Source organism: Coregonus lavaretus, assembly GCF_964263955.1.
Source record: "Coregonus lavaretus genome assembly, chromosome: 7".
In the NCBI taxonomy this organism is placed as follows: Eukaryota; Metazoa; Chordata; class Actinopteri; order Salmoniformes; family Salmonidae; genus Coregonus; species Coregonus lavaretus.
The window spans coordinates 30,568,248-30,590,284 of NC_139994.1; the positions used below are offsets into that span (position 1 = coordinate 30,568,248).

General features: G+C 43.8%; 1 protein-coding gene across 4 annotated transcripts in view; it reads left to right on the top strand.

Annotated features, from left to right (window-relative positions):
• LOC311132823 (protein argonaute-4-like) overlaps positions 1-21,137 on the top strand; it is a 44,051-nt gene extending 22,914 nt beyond the window's left edge. For 2 of the 4 annotated variants that reach the window (XM_084166169.1, XM_084166171.1), the window contains exons 9-17: positions 141-260; positions 1,177-1,338; positions 9,217-9,365; positions 9,674-9,858; positions 10,211-10,370; positions 17,742-18,057; positions 18,712-18,846; positions 19,361-19,662; positions 20,596-21,137. In XM_084166169.1, coding sequence (XP_084022295.1) covers positions 141-260; positions 1,177-1,338; positions 9,217-9,365; positions 9,674-9,858; positions 10,211-10,370; positions 17,742-18,057; positions 18,712-18,846; positions 19,361-19,662; positions 20,596-20,704 — 1,638 coding nt within the window. In that variant the 3' untranslated portion in view covers positions 20,705-21,137. The remainder of the gene's footprint in view (positions 1-140; positions 261-1,176; positions 1,339-9,216; positions 9,366-9,673; positions 9,859-10,210; positions 10,371-17,741; positions 18,058-18,711; positions 18,847-19,360; positions 19,663-20,595) is intronic. The other 2 variants (XM_084166170.1, XM_084166172.1) reach the window with 1 other exon arrangement.
• The last annotated feature ends 900 nt before the right edge of the window (positions 21,138-22,037 follow it).

Here is a 22,037-nt window from a genome sequence, read left to right on the forward strand (position 1 = left end):
TGAGGCACAAAATGGAAGAAAAGGGACTGAAACGGGAGCGAATACCTGGACTTGTCCAATAAGAAACAATCCTTTTCATGTTTCTCCATTACTGGACTACTGTGATAGTCAGTAACTAACTATTCTATGTCTGCATACAGGTTTGTAACATTGTGGCCGGGCAGCGTTGCATCAAGAAGCTGACAGATAACCAGACCTCCACCATGATCAAAGCTACAGCACGTTCTGCACCTGACAGGCAGGAAGAGATCAGCCGACTGGTGAGTGATTACTTGCCCCCTCTGTGGTTGGAGTGTGAACTGCAACACAAGAAGTGGCGCGCCGTAGTCAAAGAGAGTACAGTATGAGGATGGGCAGAAACTGCATCTCTAGTAGAAATCCCCGATCACACTTGTAGGCGATGTCATGGCGAAGTTGTCTAGTTAGGCTCATGCCCAGAAACGCGTCATCGGGGTCTAACGGTTGTCTCGCGCCGAACTGCGCATGTGCAGGCCGTCTAAATCAAAGCCACTCCTTCGATATAAAGTTGTTTTTGGCTCAAATGAAAACGTGTCAGGTTGTCACTTTCACGAGGTTGGAGTAATAACATGTTCAACTACTTGAGACATTGGCCCGACATGAGACATTGGCTCGAATCTAAGTTGTTAATTTTCACTTCTCTCATTGACTTCCCAAACCCTGGCCTGGTCTGTTTCGCAAGCGTTCCCGGATGTCTCGCGATGTTGCACCTCTGCATTTAGAAACTTTGTGCTGTAGTCTGAGGCAGCCATGAGTTTTTTTGCAAGGAAAATACACTGTTAGGTCTTTTGAGTGTTTGCCATATCAGTGTTACTGTTTTCTAAAGAAGTGTGGTTGTCCAGAAACGGTATGCAGTCTTGAAACCCCAACCTCAATGCGCATATCTCTTGCCTCATATGGCTTCCTTACTCTGAATATTCCATCTCCACCCCCCCAAATATCATCTAGGCCAGGTTACTGTAAAGGACTGTTTGTGTGAAAAGGGCTTTATGAATTAATTTGATGATCTGGTGTTGGTGATGGTCGATTGCGGAAGAAATCTAAATGCAAGGTTCACAACTAAAAATACTCTTGACACTAGCAGGAAAGCAAAGTCTTCTCTGCCTGCCTAACCCCTTTCCTCCTTTCACACCACTTTCTCTCACTTCGTCCCCCCAGGTCAAAAGCAACAGCATGGTGGGTGGTCCCGACCCATACCTGAAGGAGTTTGGCATTGTGGTGCACAACGACATGACCGAGGTGACGGGCCGAGTCCTCCCAGCGCCCATGCTGCAGTATGGGGGCCGGGTGAGTACCGACACTGGGCGGGACTGTGGCAGGGTGAGTACTGGGGCACCGGGCTGGGCCAATGTTTCACGGGAGGGACGGGCCGTGTGTGTGTGTGTGTGTGTGTGTGTGTGTGTGTGTGTGTGTGTGTGTGTGAATGAAAAGGGTGAGTGGACTAACCAAGGGGAGGAGGATGAGACTTCATGCCACACAGCACATTTAATGAAATTCAATAACCCTTAGTGAAAAAACGGTCTTCTGGCAAACAGTTGTGAAACCTTTGGCTAATTTGTTGCAAAATATGCACCAAGCTTGTATTTTCACAAGCAAATTAGTTTTGTGGCAAACTGTTGCAACTTGTGAATTTCTGGCAAACAATTCTAGGAAACTTGTGGCGAACGTTCTACTTTTTGCTGCAAACTCAGTATGTATATGCAAATTAGATCAGGTTTTTGGTTACTGTGTGTTAACATTGAAATGTATCTACATAAACCAAGTCACATATAGGTCTAACTTTAAATGAACTTGCTTCTCACAGAGAACTAAACTAAACATACTAAATATACTAGACATGTATTCAATGTCTTAAGAGATAAAAAAATAATTAATACAACTTGAAATCATCAGCATGCTAATGAAGAAAAGAGCAAAGACTAGATATTTCCCAAATAAATTGTTTATTTAATATTGTTATGTAGCTCAATTTACATGAGAGAAATGTGAACACTATGGGGATGTTGACCTTAGGATGTTTAAAGGGGCAACTACAGAATTTACATGAGCCAAGTGGTAACTGAGCAATATCTTTCAACCAATGCAAGTTTAAAAGATAATTAACAACATTTAAATAATTAAAACAACTAAATCAAACCCAGTTCAGAACTATTGCCTTTTTGAGTGAACTTTGGAGATGGAGGCTCTGTGGAAGTCCTTCGTCCAAAGCTTGTTGAATGCATGCACTGAAACAATCAGAAATTAGGATAAAAAAATCTGAAAACATTTTCTATTTTGGCATCTTAAGGTAGACTCAGCAGCTAATGGTCGGGTTTGGCTTTGGAAAAACGGGGTCAGCTGTTACAAAATTGCCTTGATGTTGCTATGCTTCTCACTGAAACTGGCATTCTATATATTTTTCAGCAAGGAAACAATGTTTCTGCCTTGTATAAATGCTATAAAAAGAAACGTTGTAGCTGGCATAAACTGGAACTTAGGCCTACTAAATCTACCTTTTAAATGTGTGACCAACTGTTCCTCGAGAGCCAAAGTATACACAATTTCTCTCCAGCCAAGCCTCAACACAATTGATTAAAACGAATCAACTAATTATGATATTCAATCTAGACTGGGGACTTCATCATTAAGAGACAGTTGTCTACTAGTTGTCTATTCTTCCTGACTCAGTTGTGTGTAAGGCTTGGGTCTTCTTCCTGACGCAGGTGTGTGGAAGAAAAGCAACAAAAGCAGTTCATATTATTTGTCCAAAATGAATTATTGTTAATTAACATCTCAAAGCCATACATGCAAGAAGTTCATTAGGTCGACAGAACATTAAGAACATTCCTAATATTCGTCGGGGCGTTGACTCCACAAGGTATCGAAAGCATTCCACAGGGATGCTGGCCCAGATTGACTCCAACATGGGCCAGCAAGTTGGCTGGATGTCCTTTGGGTGGTGGACTATTCTTGATACATACGGGAAACTGTTGAGGTGAAAAACCCAGCAGCGTTGCAGTTCTTGACACAAACCAGTGTGCCAGGCACCTACTACCATACCCTGTTCAAAGGCACTTCAATATTTTGTCTTAGCCATTCACTCTCTGAATGGCACACGCACACAGTCAAAGTCTCAATTGTCTTGTGGCTTAAAAATCATTCTTTAACCTGCCTCCTCCCCTTCATCTACACTGATTTGAAATGGATTTAACAAGTGACATCAATAGCTTTCACCTGGTCAGTCTGTCATGGAAAAAACAGGTGTTCTTAATGTTTTGTAGATTCTGTGTATTTCTGTCCTCAGTTTGATTGAAGGACTCAATGTCTTTTTGGCTACTAAATGATTGCTTCTAGGAAGAGATGGAACAACACATGATCAAGATGTGCTAGCTACTTGTTTAAACCAATGAAATATCTAATTGCTACAAAGAATGAATGTATGGGCTACATTTGAAAATAATACATGCATTTGCTTACCTCATCAAGCTTGAAGACAATACTCATTTATCACTCAAAAAGTGTTATGAGTGAGTGCACCACAAACATCTTTCCAGGGTGTTGATGCATCCTCCTCCCAATACAGCCTCTTCCAACACCACAGGTAGGGTATCCATCTGGAAACAGTGACACTAGCATATTGGTATTAAAAGACAGCAATGTATTCACCTAAAAATTGTGCAAAAATATGATATCTAAGCGCTAGCCAGCTAGCTAAGTGCTAGCCAGTTAGTGGCACTGACAGATTAAAACTGGTATCAACAAAATGTTTCACTTTATCCCGTAAAACATGACACTTCTAACTAGGCATCAATTAGCTAACACAATTTAAGTTTATTAGGAAGTTTAATAAGTTGGTCTCTTACCAGACAACTTTGGTAGGTAGCTAGCAAGCTAGATAGCTTGGTTTACATTTTCCAACAGGGACTGGTGCACTTTACAAAATAGATGGCATCATGAGGAAGGAAAATTATGTGGATATATTGACGCAACATCTCAAGACATCAGTCAGGAAGTTAAAGCTTGGTCGCAAATGGGTCTTCCAAATGGACAATGACCCCAAGCATACTTCCAAAGTTGTGGCAAAATGGCTTAAGGACAACAATGTCAAGGTATTGGAGTGGCCATCACAAAGCCCTGACCTCAATCCTATAGAAAATGTGTGGGCAGAACTGAAAAAGTGTGTGCGAGCAAGGAGGCCTACAAACCTGACTGTTACACCAGCTCTGTCAGGAGGAATGGGCCAAAATTCACCCAACTTATTGTGGGAAGCTTGTGGAAGGCTACCCAAAACGTTTGACCAAAGTTAAACAATTTATAGGAAATGCTACCAAATACTAATTGAGAGTATGTAAACTTCTGACCCACTGGGAATGTGATGAATGAAATAAAAGCTGAAATAAATCATTCTCTCTACTATTATTCTGACATTTCACATTCTTAAAATAAAGTGGTGATCCTAACTGACCTAAGACAGGGACTTTTTACTAGGATTAAATGTCAGGAATTGTGAAACTGAGTTTAAATGTATTTGGCTAAGGTGTAGATAAACTTCCGACTTCAACTGTGTGTGTGTGTGTGTGTGTGTATATATGTATATATATATATATATATTACACACTCTACCGGTCAAAAGTTTTAGAACACCTACTCATTCAAGGGTTTTTCTTTACTTTTTCTACATTGTAGAATAATAGTGAAGACATCAAAACCTATGAAATAACACAAATGGAGTAAACAAAAAAGTGTTAAATAGCCACCCTTTGCCTTGATGACAGCTTTGCACACTCTTGGCATTCTCTCAACCAGCTTCACCTGTAATACTTTTCCAACAGTCTTGAAGGAGTTCCCACATATGTTGAGCACTTGTTGGCTGCTTTTCCTTCACTCTGCGGTCAGACTCATCCCAAACCATCGCAATTTGGTTGAGGTCGGGGTATTGTGGAGGCCAGGTCACCTGATGCAGCACTCAATCACTCTCCTTCTTGGTCAAATAGCCCTTACACAGCCTGGAGGTGTGTTGGGTCATTGTTCTGTTGAAAAACAAATGATAGTCCTACTAAGCGCAAACCAAATGGGATGGCATATCGCTGCAGAATGCTGTGGTAGCCATGCTGGTTAAGTGTGCCTTGAATTCTAAATAAATCACAGATAATGTCACCAGCAAAGCACCCCCACACCATAACACCACCTCCTCCATGCTTTACAGTGGGAAATACACATGCGGAGATCATCCGTTCACCCACACCCCGTCTCACAAAGACACAGCGGTTGGATCCAAAAATCTCCAATTTTGACTCCAGACCAAAGGACACATTTCCACCGGTCTAATGTCCATTGCTCGTGGTTCTTGGCCCAAGCAAGTCTCTTCTTCTTATTGGTGTCCTTTAGTAGTGGTTTCTTTGCAGCAATTTGACCATGAAGGCCTGATTCACACAGTCTCTTCTAAACAGTTTATGTTGAGATGTGTCTGTTACTTGAATTCTGTGAAGGATATATTTGGGCTGCAATTTCTGAGGCTGAACTTATCCCTGCAGCAGAGGTAACTCTGGGTCTTCCATTCCTGTGGCGGTCCTCATGAGAGCCAGTTTCATCATAGCGCTCGATGGTTTTTGCGACTGCACTTGAAGAAACTTTCAAAGTTCTTGAAATGTTCCGTATTGACTGACCTTCATTTCTTAAAGTAATGATGGACTGTTGTTTCTCTTTGCTTATTTGAGCTGTTCTTGCCAAATTTGGACTTGGTCTTTTACCAAATAGGGCTATCTTCTGTATACCCCCCCTACCTTGTCACAACACAACTGATTGGCTCAAACGCATTAAGAAGGAAATCAATTCCACAACTTAACTTTTAAGAAGGCACACCTGTTAATTGAAACGCGTTCCAGGTGACTACCTTATGAAGCTGGTTGAGAGAATGCCAAGAGTGTGCAAAGCTGTCATCAAGGCAAAGGGTGGCTATTTGAAGAATCTCAAATATAAAATATATTTTGATTTGTTCAGCACTTTTTTGGTTACTACATGATTCCATATGTGTTATTTCATAGTTTTGATGTCTTCACTATTATTCTACTATGGAGAAAATAGTAAAAATAAAGAAAAACCCTTGAATGAGTAGGTGTTCTAAAACTTTTGACCGGTAGTGTATGGATAGTCATATGTAGGCTATATCCATGGTTTCTACATAATGAGTTCCGTCCAGTCTTTATATAACGTAATAATGTTTGGTAAGGGTAGACCTCTTCCACAGACCTTCTCGTAGGTCCCATGTGGACTGTAAAACCTCATGTTCCATATGGGTAATTGAGCTGAACTTGGCTTGAAATTGCACGTTAGCAAAACATTTGGTCACAGGGATGTACTAAAAGTTTTGGCACAGTATTGCTGGGTTCTATGCATTTTATTGGGCCCATTTACAGTCTCTTCTTGAGTGTTTAGGACTGCTGGGTAATGGAGTCTTATCGTCATCCTCTAAAGTGTGGACTGATTGTTTTTCTCAACCTCATTTGTATGACTGGCACATCTTTCAGCCATTTTAACTGTTATTGTTGTAGCTGTAATGGGTTTGTTCTTTTGTCATTCCACTGTTTTATCATGCTGATGTTTATAATATACAGTATATTGCTGTAGTTACAGTGGAACGCTTTGATAATCGTCACTTTTCTCTAACATGCTGTTAATATGATGTGATATACACGACTGTATTAATATTCAGTGTAATCACAATCTAATATATGTGATTCAATGCTGGATCAGCACCTCAGTTTTCAGGGCTTTTTCATTCTTGAACTGTAGATGTATAGCTTGCTGGAGAATACCATATGGTTGCCCAATAGTTACGAGAGAGTAGCCTAACTCGACATAATGCAAAATAAAGCAGCGATGCAATGGGCACTGAACACTGGAGGAACTTCTATTCATAGCTGGAATGATCTGATAACATTTGGGCCCGTATCCACAAAGCGTCTCGGAGTAGGAGTGCTGATCTAGGATCTGTCCATACAATCTTATTATTCATTATGAACCAAAAAGCAGAATTTATCCTAGATCAGCAGTGGCACTCCTACTCTGAGTATCCGCGTTGTGGATACGGACCCTGACATGTATGCTTTAGTAGTGATGATTGAATAACACATGGCACCTACAGTGGGGAGAACAAGTATTTGATACACTGCCGATTTTGCAGGTTTTCCTACTTACAAAGCATGTAGAGGTCTGTAATTTTTATCATAGGTACACTTCAACTGTGAGAGACGGAATCTAAAACAAAAATCCAGAAAATCACATTGTATGATTTTTAAGTAATTAATTTGCATGTTATTGCATGACATAAGTATTTGATACATCAGAAAAGCAGAACTTAATATTTGGTACAGAAACCTTTGTTTGCAATTACAGAGATCATACGTTTCCTGTAGGTCTTGACCAGGTTTGCACACACTGCAGCAGGGATTTTGGCCCACTCCTCCATACAGACCTTCAGGTTTCGGGGCTGTCGCTGGGCAATACAGACTTTCAGCTCCCTCCAAAGATTTTCTATTGGGTTCAGGTCTGGAGACTGGCTAGGCCACTCCAGGACCTTGAGATGCTTCTTACGGAGCCACTCCTTAGTTGCCCTGGCTGTGTGTTTCGGGTCGTTGTCATGCTGGAAGACCCAGCCACGACCCATCTTCAATGCTATTACTGAGGGAAGGAGGTTGTTGGCCAAGATCTCGCGATACATGGCCCCATCCATCCTCCCCTCAATACGGTGCAGTCGTCCTGTCCCCTTTACAGAAAAGCATCCCCAAAGAATGATGTTTCCACCTCCATGCTTCACGGTTGGGATGGTGTTCTTGGGGTTGTACTCATCCTTCTTCTTCCTCCAAACACGGCGAGTGGAGTTTAGACCAAAAAGCTCTATTTTTGTCTCATCAGACCACATGACCTTCTCCCATTCCTCCTGTGGATCATCCAGATGGTCATTGGCAAACTTCAGATGGGCCTGGACATGTGCTGGCTTGAGCAGGGGGACCTAGCGTGCGCTGCAGGATTTTAATCCATGACGGCGTAGTGTATTACTAATGTTTTTCTTTGAGACTGTGGTCCCAGCTCTCTTCAGGTCATTGACCTGGTCCTGCCGTGTAGTTCTGGGCTGATCCCTCACCTTCCTCATGATCATTGATGCCCCACGAGGTGAGATCTTGCATGGAGCCCCAGACCGAGGGTGATTGACCGTCATCTTGAACTTCTTCCATTTTCTAATAATTGCGCCAACAGTTGTTGCCTTCTCACCAAGCTGCTTGCCTATTGTCCTGTAGCCCATCCCAGCCTTGTGCAGGTCTACAATTTTATCCCTGATGTCCTTACACAGCTCTCTGGTCTTGGCCATTGTGGAGAGGTTGGAGTCTGTTTGATTGAGTGTGTGGACAGGTGTCTTTTATACAGGTAACGAGTTCAAACAGGTGCAGTTACTACAGGTAATGAGTGGAGAACAGGAGGGCTTCTTAAAGAAAAACGAACAGGTCTGTGAGAGCCGGAATTCTTACTGGTTGGTAGGTGATCAAATACTTATGTCATGCAATAAAATGCAAATTAATTACTTAAAAATCATACAATGTGATTTTCTGGATTTTTGTTTTAGATTCCGTCTCTCGCAGTTGAAGTGTACCTATGATAAAAATTACAGACCTCTATTTGATTTGTAAGTAGGAAAACCTGCAAAATCGGCAGTGTATCAAATACTTGTTCTCCCCACTGTAAGTGTGTATCAGCAAAATCTATTGTTGAGATAACTGGAAGGATGGTAACCTGCAGTCTTATCACAGTGTAAAGTATTTGCTCATTTGTAGAATAGACAATTCTGGGCATATCTTATATTGTACAGTAGTAACCATGATGGTCATGTCTATTCTATACATGAACGTTCTGCCCTGTTGAATAAGCTTCTGGTGCTGTTTAGTACGTGGGGGTTTTGCCTGCAGGCTACTTGCTATGGGATGGATTGTGTGTGTGTGTGTAATAGGAACTTACGGTAGAAGTTGCCTCGAACCACCGATCTAGGGTCAGATTCTCCTACCCCCCCCCCCCCCCCCAGTCCTAATCATATGTAAAAGGATCTGGACCTGTATCAGTGGTAAGGGGCAAATTCTACCCGCACCATGTGTGTGGTGCAGGCAGGGAGCTGGGGAGTTGTATCTGCTGTGTCGGCTGGTTAAACCGGGGGGTTCACTAAGAGCGTAGGGACTCTCTCCGCAGAATAAGACTGTGGCCACGCCCAACCAGGGCGTGTGGGACATGCGGGGGAAGCAGTTCTACGCCGGGATAGAGATCAAGGTGTGGGCTGTGGCCTGCTTCGCCCCACAGAAACAGTGCAGAGAGGACCTGCTCAAGTGAGTTATCTGCCCGTCAACATGGTAGACACACCACCACCCCTTCTCTTTTCCTATTCCCACAAATCCCCATAGTCCTCCTTAGTCTGGGTGGTGATCGTTACTCATTCAGGGCAAAATCCAAACTTGAGATATGTGGGCTTATCAAAAATATGATGTAAATCTCCCAATGATGTATTCAAACTAGTTGCGCAAATATATCTTAAGTTAGGATTTTGATCACAAAACTGCAACTTATTGTTCAACAGTTTGAATGCAGTATTCTAGTCAAGACTACATTCCCTAAAGGTTTGTTCATGCTTTTCTAGGAGCTTCACAGACCAGCTGAGGAAGATCTCCAAGGACGCGGGGATGCCCATCCAGGGCCAGCCGTGTTTCTGTAAATACGCCCAGGGAGCGGACAGCGTGGAGCCCATGTTCAAACACCTCAAGATATCCTATGTGGGACTGCAGCTCATCGTGGTCATCCTTCCCGGCAAAACCCCTGTCTACGGTAAGAATCATTTTGATAGTTCTTTAGTTGGGAAATCTATTCTAATGTTGAAAGAAAGGGCAAACTAACTTCAACTAGTCTGTCTGTCTCTTCCTAGTGTCTTTTTAATGCATTTCCTCTTATGGTTTTGCGTGATTTGCATAAGATATTTGATCAATATAATTGGAAGGATTGAAAATGGCATTAGGGGAGTGAACCCCCTTAATTTCCACTAGTGACTTGAGGAACACCAGTTCACTCATCATGCTTAAAATGTTAAGAGAATCAATCTGCTAGATACTCTTTTTACCTTACATTTGAGAATATTAGAGCTCAATAATTTTTCTGTGTCCCTATGGTCCTGGTGCCACAGCGGAGGTGAAGCGAGTAGGAGACACTCTCCTGGGCATGGCCACTCAGTGTGTCCAGGTGAAGAATGTGGTGAAGACGTCCCCCCAGACCCTCTCCAACCTCTGCCTCAAGATCAACGCCAAACTGGGTGGCATCAACAACGTCCTGGTGCCCCATCAGAGGTGGCAACCACACACACACACACTCATTACAGCTCAGGTTGAACCTCACTACATATATGTGTGTGTGCGAGTACCAGCAGATGGTGTCTGGTACTCACTCCATTTGTAGCGTGGTCTTAATAAGTGCAGTCTTCCTCACTGTCCTCCTCAGTGCCGCCTGCCGCCACCACTGTCCTCTTCAGTGTCGCCCCCACTGTCCTCTGCTTCAGCTTCCTGCATGGTAGATGGTGAAGATGCTGCAGATGCACCTCCCTGCACCTCCCTGTCCTCCCTGATTAGCTGTCTCCATCCACAGGTCAACAGCAGGCTTTGGGTCAAATGTCTCTGTGGTCTGCTTTGACAGGTGAATGTGCATCAGGGCTGAGAGACGAGCATGTGACAGACGAGATCTGTACTTGGTTTTTATTATGTTGAGATGTGAGAATCCCCTCTCACAAGCTGCACTGCTTAAAGGCAGTGTAAGAGACAGCTTAACCACCTTGTTGATGTTGGAGTAAGCATCTGGGTTACTTGTATTTAGTATTTGGACCAAGTCATACACAGAAGAGACTCCCAGGCGTTTTCCTGCCTGCTTTAAGCGCATCCATTCTGTCACAGTGGTATCTTTGTCAAGTTGCAAGGTGGCCTCATATTTCTTGAGAATGCTGCAAACTGTTGTGTTTCCAAAACTGTGGAGGTCTTGCATTTCCTGAGGCCATGTTGAAGTATCAAATACTAAGAAATGATCACATGACTTGAGGGAGTCAAATCTGATTTCAAACTCTTCAATTAACCCCCTGAGTAAGTGTGTCTTGTCTCTGTCAGCATCAGGATTGGAAACAGTGTGTGCCGGTGGCTTTCACCATCAAGCAGAAGTGTGAACTGTCCAATGGCCACCATGAGTTCATCCTTACATTCTCCAATGGTCAGCTTTTCCTTCTGAAACCTAATGGATGTGGTCTTCAAAATGTTGCAAATGTCAAGCATGTTTGACAGAAAGCACTGAAAACGCTCTGTGCAGATATGCTGCAAGTCACTGTTATCACTCGTAACCAGTTGAATTTTAATGGCTGGCAATAGGCTTGATATTTTTAAGTGTTTCATGCCTCCATGCAGACCATCTGATATTATGAAACTTACCCAGTTTCACAAAGGAGATCCCATTTTCTTCACATAGCTTATTCAGTGCAGCAGTTTTTTTTGCTCCACCTTTTTGTAAATAAAACTGCAGCAGCTTGACCACAGAGCGATTTAAATGTCTCACAGTAAGGAACGTTGCGATTAGCTGATTTCGCGCAATTCTCCAGTGTGTGCGGTGCACAGAATGCGCACAAGGGAGTCTCCAACCGCAGCAAGTTGCGGAGTTTTGGCACAACGCCGTTGTAGATGCCTACGTTGACAGCAGCCCCGTCTGTGCACACAACGACCAACTTTGTTGTCCAGTCATCCAAGCCTGTGTCCTGGAAAAGTCTCACAAGTCCGTCTGTTATGGCCTGCGCGGTTCGGTCAGCACCCAATTCAATCAGTCCAATAAAGTCCGAAGTAAACTCTCCGTTGCTGGACACAGACACAATGTAAACGATTTCCTGCTCAGTTTTTGTATTGTCCTCAGATCCATCAAAAAGCAGCCCCCAAAATTCAGCAGACTGCAACTTGGCTCGTAACTCCCCGCTGATGGTGTGAGCGATGCTCTGCATGAGCCGTGTGCCCCCTTCACGTGAATGATATGCACCTCCCGACATTTACTCCTAGCCGCTTCAGTAAAGGAACATCCTCAGAATAGGAAGACATGGGACGTGCGTGTTTAGCTTTATGGAAGGAGAAAATTATTAAACAGAGCTTGCCGCTGTTCTTCATTCAGCTTGTCTCGCCATCTGGCAAGTGGGCGACTGGACATTTCTTCTCGGCTAGCTTGTTTATTAGCAATGGCTTGCGCCACATTCGTGTGCTCCTTGCTCTTTTCATGTTTGTCAAATAAAGGATGGTTGAAATTCTTTGAGCCTTTTATAAAATGCACCTGATTTGTCTGCTAGATGTGGATTTGAGCGGCAAATCTTGCACCACATTTCAGTGCGCTCATCGTTAGCTTCAAGCCACTGCACATCTTGGAGCCACTTTTCCGAAAAATGCATTTTCTTCGGCTCTGGCTCCAGTTGGCGTTTCTTTGTAGGTGGCAAAACGCCAAAGAAGCTGCTTAATGTCTGTTGCTTTATTGGACATCCCTGACAGTAGTTGACAAGCAACATGTCATGTGTAAGGTTAGATGAGAAGATCGGTCAAGTACGCAAAGGCGCGTAGTAACACAAGTGGCATACGCATTCCTGATTTTTGTCGCGCTTGCACATATATATATATATATATACATACATACATACATACATACACACACACACACACACACACACACACACACACACACACACACACACACACACACACACACACACACACACACACACACACACACACAGTTGAAGTCGGAGGTTTACACACACCTTAGCCAAATACATTTAAACTCAGATTTTCACAATTCCTGACATTTAATCCTAGTAAAAGTTCCCTGTCTTAGGTCAGTTAGGATCACCACTTTATTTTAAGAATGTGAAATGTCAGAATAATAGTAGAGAGAATGATTTATTTCAGTTTTTGTTTCTTTCATCACATTCCCAGTGGGTCAGAATTTACATACACTCAACTAGTATTTGGTAACATTGCCTTTAAATTGTTTAACTTGGGTCAAACGTTTTGGGTAGCCTTCCACAAGCTTCCCACAATAAGTTGGGTGAATTTTGGCCCATTCCTCCTGACAGAGCTGGTGTAATTGAGTCAGGTTTGTAGGCCTCCTTGCTCGCACACGCTTTTTCAGTTCTGCCCACAAATGTTCTATAGGATTGAGGTCAGGGCTTTGTGATGGCCACTCCAATACCTTGACTTTGTTGTCCTTAAGCCATTTTGCCACAACTTTGGAAGTATGCTTGGGGTCATTGTCCATTTGGAAGACCCCATTTGCGACCAAGCTTTAACTTCCTGACTGATGTCTTGATATGTTGCTTCAATATATCCACATAATCTTCCTTCCTCATGATGCCATCTATTTTGTGAAGTGCACCAGTCCCTCCTGCAGCAAAGCACCCCCACAGCATGATGCTGCCACCCCTGTGCTTCACGGTTGGGATGATGTTCTTCGGCTTGCAAGCCTTCCCCTTTTTCTCCAAACATAACGATGGTCATTAAGGCCAAACAGTTCTATTTTTGTTTCATCAGACCAGAGGACATTTCTCCAAAAAGTACGATATTTGTCCCCATGTGAAGTTGCAAACCATAGTCTGGCTTTTTTATGGCGGTTTTGGAGCAGTTGCTTCTTCCTTGCTGAGCGGCCTTTCAGGTTGTCGATATAGGACTTGTTTTAGTGTGGATATAGATACTTTTGTACCTGTTTCCTCCAGCATCTTCACAAGGTCCTTTGCTGTTGTTCTGGGATTGATTTGCACTTTCCGCACCAAAGTACGTTCATCTCTAGGAGACAGAACGCGTCTCCTTCCTGAGCGGTATGACGGCTGCGTGGTCCCATGGTGTTTGTACAATGAACGTGGTACCTTCAGGCATTTGGAAATTGCTCCTAAGGATGAAACAGACCTGTGGAGGTCAAAAAAAAATATTTTGACTTTCCCATGATGTCAAGCAAAGAGGCACTGAGTTTGAAGGTAGGGCTTGAAATGCATCCACAGGTACACCTCCAATTGACTCAAATTATGTCAATTAGCCTATCAGAAGCTTCTAAAGCCATGACATAATTTTCTGGAATTTTCCAAGCTGTTTAAAGGCACGGTCAACTTAGTGTATGTAAACTTCTGACCCACTGGAATTGTGATACAGTGAATTATAAGTGAAATGATCTGTCTGTAAACAATTGTTGGAAAAATTACTTGTCATGCACAAAGTAGATGTCCTAATCGACTTCAACTGTATGTGTGTGTGTGTGTGTTTGTATATACACACATACACATACAGTACCAGTCAAAGGTTTGGACACACCTACTCATTCAAGGGTTTTCTTGATTTTTTTTACTATTTTCTACATTGTAGAATAATAGCGAAGACATCAAAACTATGAAATAACACATGGAATCATGTAGTAACCAAAGAAGTGTTAAACAAATCAAAATATATTTTAGATTTTTCTAAGTAGCCACCCTTTGCCTTGATGACAGCTTTGCACACTCTTGGCATTCTCTCAACCAGCTTCACTTGGAATGCTTTTCCAACAGTCTAGAAGGAGTTCCCACATATGCTGAGCACTTGTTGGCTGCTTTTCCTTCACTCTGCGGTCCAACTCCTCTCAAACCAGCTCAATTGGGTTGAGGTCAGGTGATTGTGGAGGCCAGGTCATCTGATGCAGCACTCCATCACTCTCCTTCTTGGTCAAATAGCCCTTACACAGCCTGGAGATGTGTTGGGTCATTGTCCTTTTGAAAATCAAATGATAGTCCCACTAAGCCCGTATCGCTGCAGAATGCTGTGGTAGCCATGCTCGTTAAGTGTGCCTTAAATTCTATATAAATCACTGACAGTGTTACCAGCAAAGCACCCCCATACCATCACACCACCTCCATGCTTCACAGTGGGAACCACACATGCGGAGATCATCCGTTCACCTGCTCTGCGTCTCACAAAGACGGTGGTTGGAACCAAAAATCTAAAATTTGGACTCATCAGACCAAAGAACAGATTTCCACCGGTCTAATGTCCATTGCTCGTGTTTCTTGACCCAAGCAAGTCTCTTCTTCTTATTGGTGTCCTTTAGTAGTGGTTTCTTTGCAGCAATTCGACCATGAAGGCCTGATTCACGCATTCTCCTCTGAACAGTTCATGTCTGTTACTTGAACTCTGTGAAGCATTTATTTGGGCTGCAATTTCTGAGCCTGGTAACTTCAATGAACCTATCCTCTGCAGCAGGGGTAACTCTGGGTCTTATTTTCCTGTGGTGGTCCTCACGAGAGCCAGTTTCATCATAGTGCTTGATGGTTTTTGCGACTGCACTTGAAGAAACTTTCAAAGTTCTTGAAATGTTCTATATTGTCCTAACATCAAGGCGGTGACCCGATCCTGTAGGTTCATGCTCTACAACATTCGGAGAGTACGACCCTGCCTTACACAGGAAGCGGCACAGGTCCTAATCCAGGCATTGTCATCTCCCGTCTGGATTACTGTAACTCGCTGTTGGCTGGGCTCCCTGCCTGTGCCATTAAACCCCTACAACTCATCCAGAATGCCGCAGCCCGTCTGGTGTTCAACCTTCCCAAGTTCTCTCACGTCACCCCGCTCCTCCGCACACTCCACTGGCTTCCAGTTGAAGCTTGCATCTGCTACAAGACCATGGTGCTTGCCTACGGAGCTGTGAGGGGAACGGCACCTCCGTACCTTCAGGCTCTGATCAGTCCCTACACCCAAACGAGGGCATTGCGTTCATCCACCTCTGGCCTGCTGGCCCCCCTACCTCTGCGGAAGCACAGTTCCCGCTCAGCCCAGTCAAAACTGTTCGCTGCTCTGGCACCCCAATGGTGGAACAAGCTCCCTCACGACGCCAGGACAGCGGAGTCACTCACCACCTTCCGGAGACACTTGAAACCCCACCTCTTTAAGGAATACCTGGGATAGGATAAAGTAATCCTTCTACCCCCCCCTTACCCCCCCCCCCCCAAAAAAAAAAAAACACTGTACCAATTGTACAGTGGTTTTCCCACTGGCTATAAGGTGAATGCACCAATTTGTAAGTCGCTCCGGATAAGAGCGTCTGCTAAATGATGTAAATGTAAATATTGACTGACCTTCATGTCTTAAAGTAATGATGGACTGTCGTTTCTCTTTGCTTATTTGAGCTGTTCTTTCCATAATATGGACTTGATCTTTTACCAAATAGGGCTGTCTTCTGTAGACCACCCCTACCTTGTCACTACACAACTGATTGGCTCAAATGCATTAAGAAATTCCACAAATGAACTTTTAACAGGAAGCTGGTTGAGAGAATGCCAAGAGTGTGCAAAGCTGTTATCAAGGCAAAGGGTGGCTACTTTGAAGAATCTCAAATATAAAATATTTTTTTATTTGTTTAACACTTGTTATTTCATAGTTCCGATGTCTAAACTATTATTCTACAATGTAGAAAATAGTAAAAATAAAGAAAAACCCTTGAATGAGTAGGTGTGTCCAAACTTAACTGGTACTGTATATACTGACCAAAAATATAAACGCAACATGCAACAATTTCAAAGATTTTACTGAGTTACAGTTCATATAAGGAAATCAGTCAATTGAAATAATTTAATTAGGCCCTAATCTATGGATTTCACATGACTTGGCAGGGGTGCAGCCATGGGCAGCCAGGCACACCCACTGGGGAGCCAGGCCCAGCCAATCAGAATGAGGTTTTCTCCACAAAAGGGCTTTATTACAGACATAAATACTCCTCAGCACCCCCCACCCTCCCTCAGACGATCCCACAGTTGAAGAAGCCGTATGTGGAGGTCCTGGGCTGGTGTGTTTAAAAGTGGTTTGCGATTGTGAGACTGGTTGGACGTACTGCCAAATTCTCTAAAATGATGTTGGAGGGCAGCTTATTTTAGAGAAATTAACATTCAATTCTCTGGCAACAGCTCTGGTGGACATTCCTGCAGTCAGCATGCCAATTGCAGGCTCCCTCAACTTGAGACATCTGTGGCATTGTGTTGTGTGACAAAACTGCACATTTTAGAGTTGCCTTTTATTGTCCCCAGCACACGGTGCACCTGTGTAATGATCATGCTGTTTAATCAGCTTCTTGATATGCCACACCTGTCAGGTGGATGGATTACCTTTGCAAAGGAGAAATGCTCACTAACAGGGATGTAAACAAATCTGTGCACAAAATTTGAGAGAAATAAGCTTTTTGTGTGTATGGAAAATGTCAGGGATTTTTTTATTTCAGCACATGAAACCAACACTTTACATGTTGCGTTTATATTTTGTTCAGTGTAGTATACTCAAGATTGTGTCTCGCTGCAAGTGATGTTCTCACGATGGTCTTCCAAGCCTTCATGGCTTTGACGAAATTGCCTAAAGGCAACACTGATGCAGTAAAACTGGGAGTAAAACAGCCCACTGCTTAGTCATCAATGAAAGCGCAATACACCCACACAACATACAATTGCCTATGCACATTCTGGTGTCCATAACATGTCAATCAATTCTCAAATGTATTCTGTATTGTGCGAAAGACCTATACCTCCTTTCTGAGAGCAAAGCAACACACACACACACACACACACACACACACCATAACTGTACGTTTATTTTATTTGCCATCTCTGTCCTTTAAATTAATAAATTTCAACAACCTCCTCTCCCCACCTCCAGACCCTCTGTGTTCCAGCAACCTGTTATCTTCCTGGGGGCGGACGTCACTCACCCTCCAGCCGGAGACGGCAAGAAGCCCTCCATCGCGGCGGTGGTGGGCAGCATGGACGGCCACCCCAGCCGCTACTGTGCAACAGTGCGCGTGCAGACGTCGCGCCAGGACCTGTCCCAGGAGCAGCTGTACAGCCAGGAGGTCATCCAGGACCTGACCAACATGGTGCGCGAGCTGCTCATCCAGTTCTATAAGTCCACGCGCTTCAAGCCCACACGCATCATCTACTACCGTGGCGGCGTGTCTGAGGGCCAAATGAAACAGGTGAGGGGGGGTAACTGGGAGGGTGACGTTTTCAGTTTTGACTCTCTGTTCTGAATTGACCGTTGAATTACATTGCAATATGATTTCTCATATTGAGTCGGTGGCTGCTTATCCCTTTAAGCAGTGAGTGTTCTTTGTTGAAATGTCTAAGGTTTGAATTCGCAGCCCTTTTGCATTACCTTAAGTGTTATAAAGGGTAGCATATGCCATCAGTACTCCTCAAAGGGGGTTAAAAGGAGCAGCCCCTTGCACCCCAGCAAAACCATGGTCTCCTGTCAGTGTTGGACATGGGCATTGACGGTTCAATAGTGGCTCAAAGTATATCCAGACGGACCTCCCTCTCCAATTGGAGCCTGTCTCTACAACTATTTAAAAAAGTTTGGTCCCTAGTGATTTGTGTCACAGTGCCCTGGATATAGCATCTCACTGCGTTTACACAGGCAGCCCAATTCTGATCTTTTGCCCAATTTTTGGTATTTTGACCAATCGGATCAGATCTTTGCCCAATAATTGGGCAAAAGGTCAGAATTAGGCTGCCTGTGTAAACGCAGCCAACTTTGCCTCAACCAGAGAATCATATCAATAAATGTTTCCATGCAATGTGAAGCTCACTGTTTCTATCTCTTCCCCCTGTGTGTGTGGGTGACTGTGTAGGTGGCGTGGCCGGAGCTGATAGCCATCAGGAAGGCCTGTATCAGCCTGGAGGAGGACTACCGTCCGGGCATCACTTACATTGTGGTTCAGAAACGCCACCACACCCGCCTCTTCTGTTCCGACAAGGCCGAGAGGGTGAGTGGAGATCCATGTAGAGCAGAGGTGTCAAACTCAATTCCTGGAGGACTGTGTGTCTGCTGGTTTTTGAGGGGACTTCCTAAGCAATTACCTTAAATGAACGATCAAGTACAGGGAGGAGCGAAAACCCGCAGACACGCAACCCTCCAGGAATTGAGTTTGACACCCCTGATGTAGAGGGTGCAATTAACCGCAGGTCTAGGATCTGATTACCCAACTGTAAGCCATTAGGGGATGAAACGACATCTGACCCTGTACCTGTGGTTAGGGGCAACGTCTACATACGTTACTACATGAGGGCGGGTATCGAGGGCTTTGGCAGTGTTCCAATACTTTTTTAATGCATCTCTCAAAACTCCCATCTTTGGAGTAGTATCTGAGCTGACATTTCACTACATTCATGATTTAGACACAGCCGAAGTTATAGAGGGGTTGCAAAGAGAGGTAGCCCCTTTTCAGCTAGCACTCCAGCATGTCCAGTGTCTATAATTGCAACTATCTCCCCCTAAAGGTTGGAAAGAGTGGCAACGTCCCAGCCGGAACCACGGTGGACAGCACAATCACCCACCCCTCCGAGTTTGACTTCTACCTGTGCAGCCATGCTGGGATCCAGGGCACCAGCCGGCCCTCTCATTACCACGTCCTGTGGGACGACAACTGCTTCACGGCCGACGAGCTCCAGCTGCTCACCTACCAGCTGTGCCACACCTACGTCCGCTGCACCCGCTCAGTCTCCATCCCCGCGCCAGCCTACTACGCCAGGCTAGTGGCCTTCCGCGCCCGCTACCACCTGGTGGACAAAGACCATGACAGGTAATGATGAAAGTGGCAAGATACAAGTTCTGAAAACTGAGGGCTTTTATTAGTCACTTTTATTGTAAATAACAATAGAATATGTTTCTGAACACTTTAACATTAATGTGGAGGCTACCTGAATAAATCGTGAATAATGATGAGTGAGAAAGTTAGACGCACAAATATCATACCCCCAAGACATGCTAACCTCTCAACATTACAATAACAGGGGAGGTTAGCATTTTTTGGGGGGGATGTATGATATTTGTGCATCTTTCTCAATCATCATTACTCACGATTCATTCAGGATTATCCGTAACCATGGTAGCATCCACATGAATGTAGAAGTGTTTAGAAACGTTCTATTCTTATTAACAATACAAGTGACTCCAAAATGACACAATACATTATTTACCATTCATTTCTATTGGGCACAAAATAATCCAACAAATTTGTAGAGTTTGTCCCAATACTTTTGGTCCCCTAAAATAGGGGGGACTATGTACAGAAAGTGCTGTAATTTCTAAATGGTTCACTCGATATGGATGAAAATACCCTCAAATTAAAGCTGACCGTCTGCACTTTAACCCCATAGTCATTGTTTGATTTCAAATCCAAACTTTTGGAGCATAGAGCCAAAATAAGAATAAATGCTTCACTGTCCCAATAATTACAGAGGGCACTGTACATAAAATGTTATTTTGGCCTGAACAGACACTGATGAGCTGTATTAGCTTCCCTATACGTTAGATTTATATTTGCAACATATTATGCGTGTAGCTTTCCTGAATATACCATTTTTGTTTTGTCATGTTGATGCAAATACATTATGGTAGATTTTGTTCAAAATGACCATAGTTGTAATGGTGGAACCAAACAGGAGGGGTTTTGTGCTCTTGTTTCTGTTACTTTATCATGTATCTGACCCCTCTCTCTCGTCCTGTCCTGCAGTGCGGAGGGCAGCCATGTGTCGGGCCAGAGTAACGGTCGGGACCCCCTGGCCCTGGCCAAGGCAGTCCAGATCCACTATGATACCCAGCACACCATGTACTTTGCCTGAGCCACACCAGCAATGGGCGCAATTCTGTCTTTTCTCTCTCTCTCTCTCTTTTTGCCAGTCTCTATCTTTCTCTCTCTTGCGTCTTGATCTGCACCAAAGCGGTTCGAAGCCAGTGAAGTGTGCCAATGGAGTATTTTCCTTTTCGGAAAAACGACATCCGGCATTCCCGATCGAGCCGCCCTCTACCAGCAATCTGGCACTGAGAGACCGTTGGGGTTTCCGATGTACAGAGAAAGCAAAATACACGCATACACAAGTTGAGCCATTTTGGGGGGGGGGGGGGGTTCGGTTTTGAATGTGTTTTTTGTTGTTGTTTGTAACACTGAGCAACGGAGCGGACAGACGGCAATCGTCAGTGGCAGCTCTTAGCTCTCTTAGCTAAGCAGGACTCTGTCTACTTTTTACCTCAAAGCCCCTTTGGGCAAAAATCTGTCACAAGGTCTTGGGGTGGGTGGGGGGGGGGGGGGGGGGGTCATGGGAAGTTTGCATGGAAACATGGGTGGGGTGGACCTTTTGAGAATATATATTTTTTTCCTTTTTATGATCATGTTTTTCCTTTCTCCTTTTCTTCAGTCTTTTACAAGCGAGGTCACCTGGGTATCCATACCCATGACTCTTTCTTCTCCCAGTTAGCGAAGAATAAGTATGTGTGTTTGTGTATATACATGTGAGTGTGTGTTTTTGCGTGCGTGTGTTTTCATGGCAGGCCACTGAATTGTAAAGGGAAAATCAAGACGAATAACTGCTGTAAATGCCTCAGATTTGATGTTTTTATATTCACACATTACATATATCTAAATATTTACATCTATAGAACAGATTGAACTATACAGGCTTCACAGAGGCTGGTGGGTATATGAGTAGCAGTAGCAACCGTGGTTTAGCCGGTGTGACTGACTGGGCATTGGGACCTATTGAATGGTTGAGAGCTTCGTGAGGGGTTACGGCATTGGGCTAAGCCGCCTTAGTTGGTGCCCCCTGTGAGGAAGGGGATCCATCCCTTAAACTTGTTTGTCTCAATGGTTATGACATTGTTGGGGTGGAGCATGTTTTCTAGCAAGGCGCTAGTCGTCTGAATTTTTTGGAGCCGGAAAGCGCATTCACTTAACTTTTGGGGTCTCCTTTTGCTACCGGCCAATTCATTGCACTGACCCGGGACGCTAGGCAAGCAACAGAGGGCACTCTCTCTTACTTTTATGCATTTATACATAAGAATCAAAAAGCAGAATTTGTAAGAGTTTAATATAAAACCGTTTTTGTGGCTAATCTTAACTATTGTTCAGACATAGTTGGTATATTTGATGTTGTTCTTATTGTTGTTGTTAATGTTCTT